Below are 13,805 nucleotides of genomic sequence, written 5' to 3' on the forward strand. Positions count from 1 at the left end.
AGACAATATCCAAAAATGATATTTTTTAAATGCAGCCCGGTTTTCTTTCTTTAAATTTTGAAATACCCCTTAGAATGTTGCCTTCCGAGTGCAAGCACTTGAATAATCTTAACTCGGCCATTTCCGTAACCGAAAAGACGAGCGCAATCGGCAATCCTCGGCTGACTCCGCTTCAATCGCATCATCTCGGGTCTTTCCGTAAGAGGTCGGTTTCACTCGGCACACCTCAGCCGATTCATACCTCATCAAACGTTTGTTGACGGCGACGGAATCAGCCGAGGTCGGTTTTTCCGCTAGTCGGAAAGGCCCGAGAAGTTGCGATTGGACTCGAGGTTCTCCGAGCGGATTTGATTGGCACTTTTTATAAAGAGAACCAGTTTAAAAACAATGTTTCTCAGGTAAACAATCATTACAATGCGGTTGTTTGTCTAAAGCTGTCGGGGCTCACGAGAAACATATTCAATCATGGTGCTATTCCTTGTAAGTATGTGGGATACCTCAGTATTTTTTCAAGCGGGGGAGTACATGTATTAAAACGAGCCATCAACTTCTTAATAGGGAATACTTATTCTTAGCCTTTAAAAGTTTATTTTTTATGGTTTCATTTTATGTTTCTATTACTAACTATGTATATTTTTACTAAAATTCTATTTTCATGTAAATTTGTTTAAGTCGGTTAAAGAACCATCAAAGATTTATTTATCTGTTATATATTGTATATATACTTTCCGACTAATAGAATTTACTTAACTTGATCACAGGTTTATGTGTTACGACCTGAACATTTTTATCTGCTTATACCTCAATTAATTATGTATGCATGCTGTATAGTCTAACTGTAAAGGTTTCATATTTTACATTTACTTTTATCATATACAAATATTCCATATTGGAGTGAAATATTCAAAATGATATATTCTTTAGCAAGTGAACCTGAGAATTCACCACTTAAAAGTGAAGGAGTGAATCATAAAAAATGGCCTCCCAAGGAACAAAGCGACAGTCCTCATTTGCAGACAGAGTTAATGTCCCCAGACAGGTACAAAATTTAATACCTGAATAAAAGACAGATATTAATATTGATTACTATATAGGGTGCTAGAGAAATATACTTGCCAGGTATTAACAGAATAGTTTGCTTCACAGCACTTATAATAGTTGTTTAAATTGAAGAATGTAAGTTTTATAACTTCTTTCTTTTGAATAAATAGTAAATTAAATGTGATTTTTTTTTTGTCGCAGAATGTCAAGCATGTCCATGTTAATTCTGTTAAACTACAACAAAAGGGGTAAGCTAAACTTGAAAATGGATATTTTGTCTTATCACCAACTAAAGAAATTTTGAAATCAAAAGTATATATTTCTTATATTTATTTCAGAAATCTGATACATCAAATGAATTTCATTTCCTAATTTGGAAGAAAAAAGGGCTGTTAATTTTTTGAATTCAGAAAAAGCAAAAGACATTTGTAGCAGAGATTTATCAAGACTGCAATTTCTTGGTTAAGAAAAAGAAAGAAAAAAAACATTGCTATATGTATTGCAAAAAAATGTAATGTTTAAAATGGATAATGAGATTCTGTAATGATTAGGAATTGTGTATTAAATTATATATTGATAGGTCCTCCATTAAGAAGGCAGTGGTCACAAATCAACAGAAAAGTAAGTGGGAAAAAAAAGACAAAAAAGTTTAAATTTTATGGAATTTTATGAATTTATTGAATGTATATACAAGTATACTTACCACAGAATATTTCTAGAGTATTGTGCAATACTTTTTAATTGGATTATGAATATTAAATACTGCATTAAAAAAAATTTAGGACATTTACCTGGATACACATAAGCATTGAGATAATCCATCATAATTTATACAAAGATTTCTACTTGAAGGTAAATCTGAGAATTTTAACAAAGATTTAGAAGACAAATTTCGTCAAATGCTACAGGGAAACATGGACAATCTCCCCAACCTCCCAAGATCAGTGGCCAGAATCTTTATCAGCTCAACATTTTCAGGTAATCTCTCTCTCTTTTCCTCTCTCTCTCTCCAATACAACCCCAAAATGTACTAGTACAAATCTACTCTACAAATTTTTATTGCCTTATCAATAATGATTTTGAACTTACATGTATATAAAGACATAAACAGATCACCAACACATTGTAGTAATGTATAAGTAAATTTATTTTGTTTACCTGTTTTGACCAGTGGCAGTAATCATCAGAATGCTTCCATATTTTTACCCTATGGTGCTGGCCTCCAATCTTGATTTTGTATTGTATAATAATTTTGATTAAAGATACAATGTTTCATTTTTGTAGACATGAGGGCAGAAAGAAACATTTTATCCCGTGAGGTTTTTCCAAAGCTGAAACAGCTATGTTTGTCCAAGGATCTAGATTTTCAGGTGGTGGATATGAGGTGGGGTATTACAGAAGATTCTCAGAATGACCACAGTGTGGAGAAAATCTGTCTTCAAGAAGTAGAGAACTGTCAGAAGTTGTCACTAGGACCCAACTTTGTGGTAGATTGTCTGTAAAATATCAGAAATATATTAAGCAATCATTGTACATGAAACATAAAACATACTCGCACATAAAAGGTTTGCAAACTAATACAGTCATGTATTTGATGAAATTTGGTGGGATGGAAAAAATAAACTTAATTATTTTTATAAAGATTGATATATTTAGCAAATTCAAGAAAAAAGATAACACTGATTGTTATTTATACATATACTATATATATTTATTTGAATGGTAACTTTTTAAAAAAAAATTGGGATTTCAGAAGTTTATTGTATAAGGTATTTAAACAAAGTGCTCTTCCTTTATTATTAACATGTAATTGAGCATCCTAAATGACACATGTTCATCTCATCTTGTTAATTCACTGAATTTGATTCTTTGAACACATTTTCAATTTTAATTTTGTTTCTGATGAGCAGGCAATCATTGGAGATAGATATGGATTTCGGCCCATACCTACAGAGATACTTCAAGATGACTTCAAGGTCATACAATCATACGTAACAAAAGATTTAGATATTAAACTGCTCAACACTTGGTATAAATTAGATGAAAATTGCAGACCTCAACAATATATTCTACAGGTATTTCTAATTTGTTTGAGAACATATGTTTATGATAAAAAAATGGGGAAAATTGTTTTACTTGAAGTTATGGCAATTTTTTTCAATGCACATGGCCACTTACAAACAAAATATATAAAGAAGTGAATGTGTATTTGCATATGTATTATATATTCAACTCAGAGAATCAGTTTAATTTGAATACTTGCCTTGGAAATGCTCCAAATAACTGTGCATAGTTTCATTTACAGCCAATCAGCTCTCAGTTTTCATTTTTTGCTGACTTTTCCCCGGGATGTGATGAACATCGTGCTAGACATACAAAAGAATGGAACACCACCCTCACCAGCTTACAAAAAGTGTTGAGGGATGCAGCACTAGAAGCTTTTCATTCCAAGAAATTTACAGAGGCTCAGGTGCATGAGTATTTTTACTCAGGTAATGAATCACACACAATTTTCCATAAAAGATTGTGTAAAAAATTAGGCACACATGCACAAAAATAATTTTTTTTCTTTTAAAAAATAATTGGTGATGTTACATAGATGTATACGGAAGCCCATTTAGGACCTATCAAAAAATATTTTTGAATTCGATATAACGAATTCTCAAGTTTGTTATAACGAATTTAATTCGTTATAACAGTTTCTTTGAATTCGTTATAACGAATTTAATCTGTTATAACAAATTTGTTGAATTCGTTATAACGAATTGAAAATTTTGTTATAACGAATTAAATTCGTGATAACGAATTCTAAAACTTGTTATAACGAATTAAATTCGTTAAAATGAATTCTTTAATTTGTTATAACGAATTAAATTTGTAAGAACGAATTTGACAAATCGTTATATCGAATTCATATATATTTTTCTACAGGCCCTGATTGTTGAATTTGATTAAACGAATTTAATTCGTTGTAACAAATTTTAGAATTCGTTCAAACGAATTTAATTTGTTATAACAAATTTAAGAATTCGTTTAAACGAATTTAATTTGTTATAACAAATTTTAGAATTTGTTTAAACGAATTTAATTCGTTATAACCAATTTTGGAATTTGTTATAATGAATTCAACAAATTTGTTTTAACAGATTAAATTGGTTATAACGAATTCAAATAAACTGTTATAACGAATTAAATTTGTTATATAACAAATTCAATTTTGTGTTATATCGAATTCAAAAATATTCTTAATAGGTCCTAAATGGGCTTCCGTAGATGTATGATAAGGTTTGAGAATTTTCATTTTTTCCCCTTGGGCCAATAGGGGATCAAAAACAACTTTTTTCTTTGAAAAGGTGGTTCCCAGAAAAATTATTTTACAAAGAAGCCCGAAGCCAAATTATATTTCAAAATATGATTGATGATGTCCTGTAGATAGGGTTGCAAAATTTTCATCTTTATCCTTTGGACCAATTGGGGGTGGGGGGGGGGAGGTTGAAAAGCATCATAAAAATCCTAATTTTAAAATTCCTGTTACAGTTGCTAGTTTATCTTTTAGAATATGATTGGTGGCATCCTGTAGTAAGGAATTTATTGCATGAAAATTTTACATAAGAGGTCATAGACCACGTGTTGTTTATCTTTGTTAGTTACCTGGGTACAAAGGAAAATAAGTTCAGAGACAAATACTAACTTGAGGATATTTCTGTCTTCTTTAATCATCTGTTATAAATTTTATTGTTTGAAATAAAGGTCTATGAGACTAGGCTGGATATAAAAAAAAAGGGGGGGGAGGGGGTCAAAGATTTACTTCTATTCATGAATAACAGTTTGACATTCGATGAAGTTACTACATTTATGCAAGCATCTGCATATTTAGCAATTTGCAATTTAAGTTAAAATATCATGACCCATGGGGGCAGCGATAGAGTCACAGTAAGAGGTCATGTTCTCATGTGGGAATTTAAAGTAAAGCAAAAATAAATCTTTTGAAATCTTCTTAAGAACAGTAGTTTACATTATTTGGACAAATTTATATGCAAGCACCATAAGTTATGCAAATGCAAATTTGTTTACATGAATATCCATGGGTCAGGGTAAGGATTTTACACTTTCCTATATTGTAAACCTTAATTGCCACATTGTATGGTTCCCCACTATAAATTAAAGTCCAGGCTTTTTGATATCATTGGCAGCTGCTTTTTCAATAAAAGTGAAACTCTTAAATTTACTTAGCTTGTCATTGGTCATTTGTTAAATTATTTTGTTAAAAAATATTCTGATTGTACACACAAGTACTCTGAAGTTGATATTAAAAAGATGTTTGAGTTTCTGATTGACAATTTCTGTGTGGTTTTTGGAGACCAGGTCTTCCAACAATCTATTGGAATTCCCATGGGTACCAATTGCGCCCCATTATTAGCAGACCTATATTTGTATTCATATGAAGCAGAATTTGTTCAAAATCTTATACATGAAAAGAAGAAAGCACTTGCTGTGGCTTTCAACTCGACATTAAGATATATCAACGACGTATTGTCAGTTAACAATGATTATTTCCATTCTTATGTCGATATGATATGTCCCAGTGAGCTTGAAATAAAAGATACCACAGAGTGTGACACATCTGTTTCATATTTGGATATTTCACTAGAAAAAGACGTTAATGGTAATCTAACAACCAAGCTTTATGATAAATGTGACAACTTTAACTTTTCAATCATCAACTTCCCTTACTTATGCAGCAATATACCTCCATCACCTGCATATGGGGTTTATATCTCTCAGTTGATTCGATACACAAGAGCATGCTCTACGTATGAACAATTTCTAAAACGAGGTAAATTATTGACAAACAAGTTGATGAAACAAGAATATCAACAGTCTCGTTTAAAGTTGTCATTTCGTAAGTTCTATGGTTGATACAATGACCTTGTCAGCAAATACAATTTATCATTAAGTCAAATGCTGACTGACGTTTTTCATACTAATTATTTGTCCATTATTTACACACTGAATTGTCGACGGATTTTTCCGTTATTTCCCGATCATAACAAGGAGCACACGGCGGGTGTGACCTGTCGGCAGTGGATGCTCGCTTCTCCATGGCACCTGATCCCACCTCTGATATTTTAGAGATCCGTGTTTGCTCTCCTCCAAAATTTGTATTGTTTAATGGAATTTTGAACTTGAATACTGTTCGTTATCTTCATATATTTCATGGTATCATTCAACATTGTTTGTAGCAGAATTGTTGAAAACTTCATGATAATACTTCAGATCATCAATAAGTAAAGGGGTCCAGAGACTTGTTCATTTGTCAGAGTAGGAAAGTGTCTCATGGGAGTGTTGAACCCCACAAGTCTCCTGTATTCTAGATCTTGTTTTCAATTTTTTGATATGTTTGCACCATGGTAAAGATATTGTTATCTTCTTTAGTCACAGAGATAGAAATCCAAAAGGGCATTCTGTCGTCTGAAGATCCAGCATCACAAACAGCAGTCTTCTGTCGTGAAATTACAGGCTTCAGTGACTTCGATGACACTTTGACGATGCGCTTTATAGACACTGTCAAAGAAAATGGGAAGGTACTTAATTTTTAAGTTTAGAATTAAAGTAGAGAGAAGTTTTAAACGTTGAAGTGATGAATCAAAGATTTTCTGCATTTTACACATCAAAAAAGGATACTGAACATATTATGTTTTAAGTTTCTTAATTTATTATGACTGGACAACCCATATTTTACATAACTTTTTTTAATATAGATTTATTTATATAGATGCAATATTGAAAATATTGTGGAATTTCGGTATTTTTCCTTACAAGAGTTTTAAATCATCCCCGTTTGATAGAGGCTTGCACTAGCATAGTGCTCGTTTCTGTAAGTCTCAGTGTTACAATTTGACTCATTGCTCAATTTCACTTGTGCTGCTATAACTGGTGCATTTCTCCAACACCAAACAAAACTAATATTTCCAGCTCTTTTTATTCTAAATTGAAGATTTTTTAAGTACTTTTAAAATTTGTAAGCGAACTTTGTCTTCTTCAGTATAACATCTACAGCTGTCTTTTAACTTGTCTCAATGGCAACATACGAAGTTTAAAGAAAATAAAAACCAAATTAAAATTCTATAGGTTTGTCTATGAAAAATCAAAAAAGACAACAACCATAAATTGATACATTTTTACTGCAAAACTAATTTTCTTACCCTTAACCTTTGCATTACCTAAATTTTCAAGAAACGAAATATGTCTTTGTTCAACATTTTCTCTTGGTTATTTATCATAAGATCTCTTTTGTGCATTTTGTAGAATAATGTTAACTCAGAAGTACGAAAGCTACAAAACGAACTCAAGAAAAAATTGGAAACAAAAACAAAACTTAGACACAGTCACACTTATAAGATTGATTGGAATACACAAGGAATAGGTCCAGAAATATGTAAAGAACATGAAGAGTACTTGAAGAAATTTTGTAAGGATTTTTACGATGATTTTAGTCAAATGATTGATAATGCTCTTGACAAAAGAAAATCACAAATTCGCCGCAGAGAATTCCGGAGCCAGTTTCCAGAAATTCTTCACCACCTTCATTTTTGCGAAACAAAATGCAAAACATTTTGTGGACAGGAAACCATTTTGAACACAGCGAAAAACTACATTTTAAATACCAGCATGAACAAACCCTTTGTTGTTCACGCCCCATCTGGAAATGGCAAAACATCAGTAATGGCTATGATAATGAAAAACTTGCGCACCTGGCTAAAAGATGACAACTTTGTGGGGATTATTCGATTTTTGGGAACGTCTGGACTTTGTCTGAATGTCTATGATGTATTGGTAAATTTGGTAAAACAACTTTCCGATGTATCAGGGATACGCATGGAACCTATTGGTTACCAAAAAATGAAAAATTTGTTAGAGTACTTCCCACGGTTCATCAGAAGGGTTGCAAACACTTTGAAAAAGCCGGTAATTATTCTGCTGGATTCCATAGATCAACTGTCAAGGGAATACGATGCACATAGTATGAAGTGGCTACCAATGACGCTACCACCGAATATAAAGATCATTATATCCACACTTCCAAATGAGTTTGGGATTCTAGAGAGTATAAGAGCTTTGTCTCCAGATTCAAACTATTACTTAGAAATAAGTGATCTTCCACTTCAAACAGGAAAAGAAATGATGGAGAAATACCTATTACTTCAGAATCGATCGCTTTTACATACCCAAGAAAAGGTATTGATGAATGCATTTTTGAAATGCCCAAGTCCCCTCTTCTTGAAATTAAGCGTAGACGAAGCAATGAAATGGAAATCATACACCGAAGAGCATCATTTGATTTTGCAAGAAACAGTTCAGGGTGCAATAAACAAGCTCTTTGACAATCTTGAAGTGAAATTTGGACCCGTTGTCACTGGTCATGCGCTAGGTTACATCACCATAGTAAGAGACGGTATCTCAGAGAATGAGTTGGAGGATGTTTTATCCTGTGATGACGAAGCTTTAAATGACGTTTATCGTTATCACAATCCACCAATAGCTGGTATTGTAAGAATACCACCTGTTTTGGTTGCTCGGATCAAATACGATATTAGAGAATACCTTGTGGAAAGACTCTCGCAAGACAAATACACCATGAACTGGTATCACAGACAGTTTACTGAGAGTGCAGAAGCCAAATACTCATCAGGAGCACAAGGGGAAGTATTGCAAAGGAATTTAGCTGAAATTTTTATGTGCGAGACGTCTGTGAAACGAGATATAACATTAACCAGGAGAAAATTGACCATTTCAAATGCAGACAGACAAGTGACTGGGCAGCCTGTATCAGAACATAACAAAAGAATGCTATTTTGTCTTCCATATCATATTATTCATGCAAGAACCTCTATGTCATTGCGAACTGCAAAAGATAAATGCTTCTGCAATTTTAATTTCATCTACAACAAATTAGCGGCCTTCTCAGCAGATGTTTTTGTTAGTGAACTGAATGAATTTCTTCAATTTCAAGAAGATCAGGAATTGAAAAAGTTGAGGGACTTCTTTGTTTCATTAACAAACGACGTAATCTCACCAAAGAGATTGGCAATCAGTCTTCTGGAATACGTTTCTGTTGATACTGCAGACATTTCTCTGCAAAAACTTCTTAGTAAGGCTGAAGATTTTCTGAAAAATCAAAGTACGTCTACTTTGATTCCACTTCATCCAGGACAGGCTCCTAGAAAAGATCTTTCAGAAGCTATCACTAGTACCTTCACTGGGATTGACAACATTGTATCCTTTAGTCAAGGGACAGTTTTGGTGAAAGATTCACCAAGTCAAAATGAGGATGTTGCTAATTCGTCATACAAAGTTTATTTCGAAAACGCTGAGGAACTCATGGATGTTGATGTTCCCTTTATCAAAAGAGAAGAACATCAACCCATTGTTGACAGTGATGGTCAGTATGTAATCTATACTTCACCAGGTTCTGTGACATGTCTTAATTTGATAGAAAAATGTCAAATTGAAAGACAGTTTCAACATCTATGCACAGGGGGTTCCAAGCAGGGTATGGTTTGCAAAAGGATCAGTGCAAATACAAATTATTTGGCAGTGCTATTTGAAAATGGAGTCATTATAGAACTGAAGATCGTTAACTTGGAAGAGATAAATAGATGGTCTTTAAGTGACAAAACAGCAGATGTACTAGATATGATCAGCACAGAAACCGAACATCTTTTGGTACTACTTGCAACACATAATGGCAGTGAACTTCTGGTTTATAGCAACGAGACAAAATATCCAAAACGATACTATTTTGATTATCAGCTGTGCAATAACTGCTGGGGATTATCTAAAGCAGAATGCTTATTTAGTGTCTTGGGTAACAAAGGAGAGACAACCTGTACAATAGAAAGTGTCGATTTCTCCAAAGGAAAAACCAGGACACCGATTGATATCCAAGATCGATTGAAGTACATTTCGTGTTCAGAATCGACATCTTTAGTTTGTTGTTGGGGTGATGAATGTAACGTTGTTGTTGCTCTTGATCTGGAAAAAAGAAAATCATTGTTCAGGGTAACAGTCAGTAATCCAGTGACCTGTGCTACACTTTGTGGGGGATCCTTTGTTTTGATTGTAGGAGAAGAAGACGGAACCATTTCATTGTATGATAGTGTGACTGGTAACCCTTGTGCTAGTGTTAAAGCCCATGAGGGCAAGGTTCAACAACTAGTCATGCTGGACGATTTTCTGATTTCTCACGGGAAGAACAAAATGTTGGTTTGGTCTTTGAAATACTTACTTGAGAGTCTACCGAAGGGACAAGAAAAGAAACTTATTTCCTCTGCTAAGCGGTTACTGGATCACACTTCAGTCACTTGTATTGCTTTGCATTTTGACGATGACAAGTTTATTACCATAGATGGAAACGGTTTGTTGAAAATCTGGACAATTGATGGGGGAGGCTTAGTGAAAGAATTCCCGACCGACATGAAGCCGAGGAAAATCTTGTGTTTAAAAGAAATGTGTTGTGTTCTTAGTGAAAACAGGGAACTCAGGGTCTTTAACCTGCAGAATTCAGAAAGTGCTGATTTTGAATTACCAATAGATGTTCTAGACATTGTAAAAGGAACAAACTCAATGACATTATATACGCTTGGAATGAAAGGTAAATATCTCCTTGTGTCAGTTTTGGACTTGAAACAAAAGACGATTCGAAAGTCATTTCCTCTTCAGTCCGTTATAAAGTTTGAAACTGTGGACATTTGCCTGAGTCAGAGCGAAAGGTACCTTTGTATTCGGCTAAAAGTTGTTCCAGAGGAGTTGGAAAATATAAAAGCCTCATCAGAAAAAAGGTCTTTTTCCCCACAATATCATCCAAACAAATTTGTAGCTGTTGATTTACAGCAGGAAACTGGAGGACTCATGCCTTGTGTGAGAAATTTTAGTCCTGTTCCTCACTTAGGAGAAGTCATATGCCCTCATATGGGAAATTCAATGATAATCAACAACAAAGATTGGGTCAGGTTTTGGGACATTCCAACAGGTATTCTATGGCAATTACATATACAGTGTATAAAAGAATTATCTGTAAACAATGTCAGCTGATTGCAAATACAGAATGCACCAAATTTTTAAATTTTATTTTGAAAAAGGTAAAAGGAAATTAAGTAGAAAAAGAGTAACTTCATGACAATTACGTAATTATCATATGGTACTGAATTTTAAAATTGTTAAAGTTTATCAAGTTCCAATTGTTGAAGTTAGCGTGAATATACATTCCAAATCTGGAGTGGTAATAAGCAATGTTTCTCATGTAGGAAAATGCCGCAGAAGAGCAAAAGACAAAGAACAGTCATCAAATAAAAGTAACTGGTTTGAGAATTTTAAAGATTTCAAAGGACAAAGTAAAGCACTTGCGCAAAGCAAAGATGGGCGAACAATGGCTTTAGGAATGAAAAATGGTTACGTTTTTATTTTTGATGTTACAACAGCTTATCCAATTGGGGAAAAGTTACCTATCACCAAACATGCAGCACCAGTATGTATAACGTCGAATATAATGTCTATCAATTTTGTGACAACAATAAAACTTGATTGTTTATGGATTATACAATAATTTAACAACAGTGTTCATTCCAGTATGAAAGCTAATCACTGCACCTGTAATTTAATTATCAGATATCATTATGTTATTTACAAAAAAAAATGCTCTTGAAAAATTTTGATACATGTTTTCACTTGAAAAAAGCATATATCTCCGTATCATTTTACTTCAATATTATCTTAATGTTTTAGGTTAGGCATGTGGTATTTTCGACGGACTGTCGTTGGTTAGCGTCAGCATGTGAAAACAACAAAATTAAAATATGGAACAGTACTACTGCTTCAGAGATCTTCAGTACCAAAGCACTCGGGGAGGTTCAGGAAATGATTTTCTCGATTGATTCAAGACATTTAATTGTACTGTCTGGCAAACAGTTTTCACGCATATTATTGTACAGAATACACGCAGGAGACAATTCGAGGGTGGATAAATAACTTGCTTACAATTACTCAGGGTCACTTGAAAATCAAAACATCTTGATATATATTTTCATATCATTGGTGATACTTTTTAGAATTTATGAAATTAATTGTCATCATTTCATGGTCGATACAGTGACCTTGTCAGCAAATACAACCTATCATTAAGTCAAAATAAATGCTGACTGACGTTTTTCATCCTATATTTGATAGACAATTATTTACACACTTAATTGTCTACGGATTTTTCCCTTATTATTGAAAGTGCGTTATAAAATGTTTTTAAAATAACTTTATAAGACACATTATTAGATAAGAGACTTATATTTTACAATGATTTTTTTAAATTTTACTGCATAGATAGATAGAAGAAGAAATCTCACTGGATTCAGGAGATTTATCACGGTTCCTTATTTTCACCCTTTTACTTAAAACTACATGTAGAATGTTAACAATTTCGTCCATGTAATATACTATGTTTATTTTATCGATAATGTTGACCTTTTAACCTTCACATTTGAGCAAGTGGCTTAGAATTTATGGGCATTTTAATTGTATAGTGAATAAAAAAGCTGCATGTTCAAATTTGTATCCCATTAAAGTTTTTCCATATGAAAATATCATTTTGACCTCGTCTTTCGAATGAATGACCCCATATCTTTGTGTGTCATCTTACCACTGGTCATCTATGCAGTGAATGTGTTCTTTAAGTTTAAAAACGGATACACTGCACTGCATCATTTAAATGAGTTGTAGCTGTTTCAATAATATTGACCATGTGACCTTAATCTATTACCAAGAAGAAAACGATTCGTGAACAGGGCAAAAAGCACAGACCCCTCAAAACACAGAGGTGGGATCAGGTGCCCAGGAGGAATGAGCATCCCCTGTCTACCGGCCACACACGCCATGAGCCCTCTGTATTTATCAGCCAGTGATAAACGGAGTAATATGTATTCCTTAGCATAAATACGACGGCCTGACAATTGTTTGAAGCATATAGTAAAGGAGCGAAAATACTAGTCCAGTTTATATTAGATTGACGCAATTTGCAGGTGATAGTGGAATATATTGCTGCACAAATAGGGAGAGATGACGGAGAGGCTGAAATCATTCTGTTTATCGTTTACTCAATGGTTTAGATGTTAGTCGGCCATTAACGTCTAAAGTCGGTAAAACGTTGAGGTATGAAGCGTATCTGTGTATGACTCTATGATAACCACTGTTTATTGATAAAACGTCGTCGATATATTGACATCTTTATACAGGTGCAATTTAAGTTTTCTTCTCGTGAAGAAGCTTTTTGAATAAATTCTGCTTTATAAGAATATAAAAGCAGGTCGACTAACAAAGGGGCCGAATTAGTGTCCATGCATCTGGATTCAAAGAAATCATTGGAACACCTAGTCTCCAAAGAATATTTTCAGTGAGGGATTCCAGTATCTTTTTAATATCACAGAGTTCTTGTGTGTAAAATCAGAATGGTTATTTTTTAAAAAAAATTTTGTAGATGATGAATCACAAGATATGAAAATTTGCGAATTCCAATTTTATTAAAGAGGCAGTTGTTTATGATGTCAAAAAGCCTGGTCTTAAATTTATGAAGAGAAAACGTTAGCAAGCGTTGTCAAGTTAATGCCATTGATTTTTGCAAAATTTTGTGATTGTTTAAATTTTCCAAAAATTCTTCGAAGTTCTTCAAAATCTACATTTGATTTATGCCACTTCTTGAATATATTGTAGCACAGTGC

The 13,805-nt window shown here is 33.4% G+C and overlaps 2 protein-coding genes across 2 annotated transcripts; both read left to right on the plus strand.

Moving 5' to 3' along the window:
• The first annotated feature begins 976 nt into the window (after positions 1–976).
• LOC133203933 (NACHT domain- and WD repeat-containing protein 1-like) lies at positions 977–10,484 on the plus strand. The gene is made up of 9 exons (XM_061339731.1): positions 977–1,039; positions 1,243–1,289; positions 1,622–1,662; positions 1,894–2,019; positions 2,326–2,528; positions 3,347–3,533; positions 6,478–6,626; positions 7,351–10,304; positions 10,451–10,484. Exons 1-9 carry the CDS (start codon positions 977–979, stop codon positions 10,482–10,484), a joined length of 3,804 nt encoding a protein of 1,267 aa, XP_061195715.1.
• Positions 10,485–10,510: 26 nt separating this feature from the next.
• On the plus strand, positions 10,511–12,639 carry LOC133171501 (uncharacterized). Its single transcript, XM_061306268.1, has 3 exons — positions 10,511–11,074; positions 11,349–11,569; positions 11,827–12,639. The coding sequence occupies exons 1-3, from the start codon at positions 10,519–10,521 to the stop codon at positions 12,067–12,069; spliced, it is 1,020 nt and encodes a 339-aa protein (XP_061162252.1). The 5' UTR covers positions 10,511–10,518; the 3' UTR covers positions 12,070–12,639.
• The last annotated feature ends 1,166 nt before the right edge of the window (positions 12,640–13,805 follow it).

The sequence above is a fragment of the Saccostrea echinata genome, unplaced genomic scaffold, assembly GCF_033153115.1.
Source record: "Saccostrea echinata isolate AGI-Se365-2 ecotype Australia unplaced genomic scaffold, CSIRO_AGI_Sech_v1 ptg000002l, whole genome shotgun sequence".
NCBI classification, from domain to species: Eukaryota; Metazoa; Mollusca; class Bivalvia; order Ostreida; family Ostreidae; genus Saccostrea; species Saccostrea echinata.

What these genes read in the sequence shown, in the direction of transcription:
- LOC133203933 (XM_061339731.1), top strand. Translation starts at nt 977, where the DNA reads ATGGCCTCCCAAGGAACAAAGCGACAGTCCTCATTTGCAGACAGAGTT. An exon ending in GAGTTAATGTCCCCAGACAG is followed by an intron (nt 1,040 to 1,242) that starts GTACAAAATTTA and finishes TTTTTGTCGCAG; the next exon opens with AATGTCAAGCATGTCCATGT. An exon ending in GTTAAACTACAACAAAAGGG is followed by an intron (nt 1,290 to 1,621) that starts GTAAGCTAAACT and finishes ATATATTGATAG; the next exon opens with GTCCTCCATTAAGAAGGCAG.
- LOC133171501 (XM_061306268.1), top strand. Translation starts at nt 10,519, where the DNA reads ATGAAGCCGAGGAAAATCTTGTGTTTAAAAGAAATGTGTTGTGTTCTT. An exon ending in GTTTTGGGACATTCCAACAG is followed by an intron (nt 11,075 to 11,348) that starts GTATTCTATGGC and finishes TTTCTCATGTAG; the next exon opens with GAAAATGCCGCAGAAGAGCA. An exon ending in TCACCAAACATGCAGCACCA is followed by an intron (nt 11,570 to 11,826) that starts GTATGTATAACG and finishes TTAATGTTTTAG; the next exon opens with GTTAGGCATGTGGTATTTTC.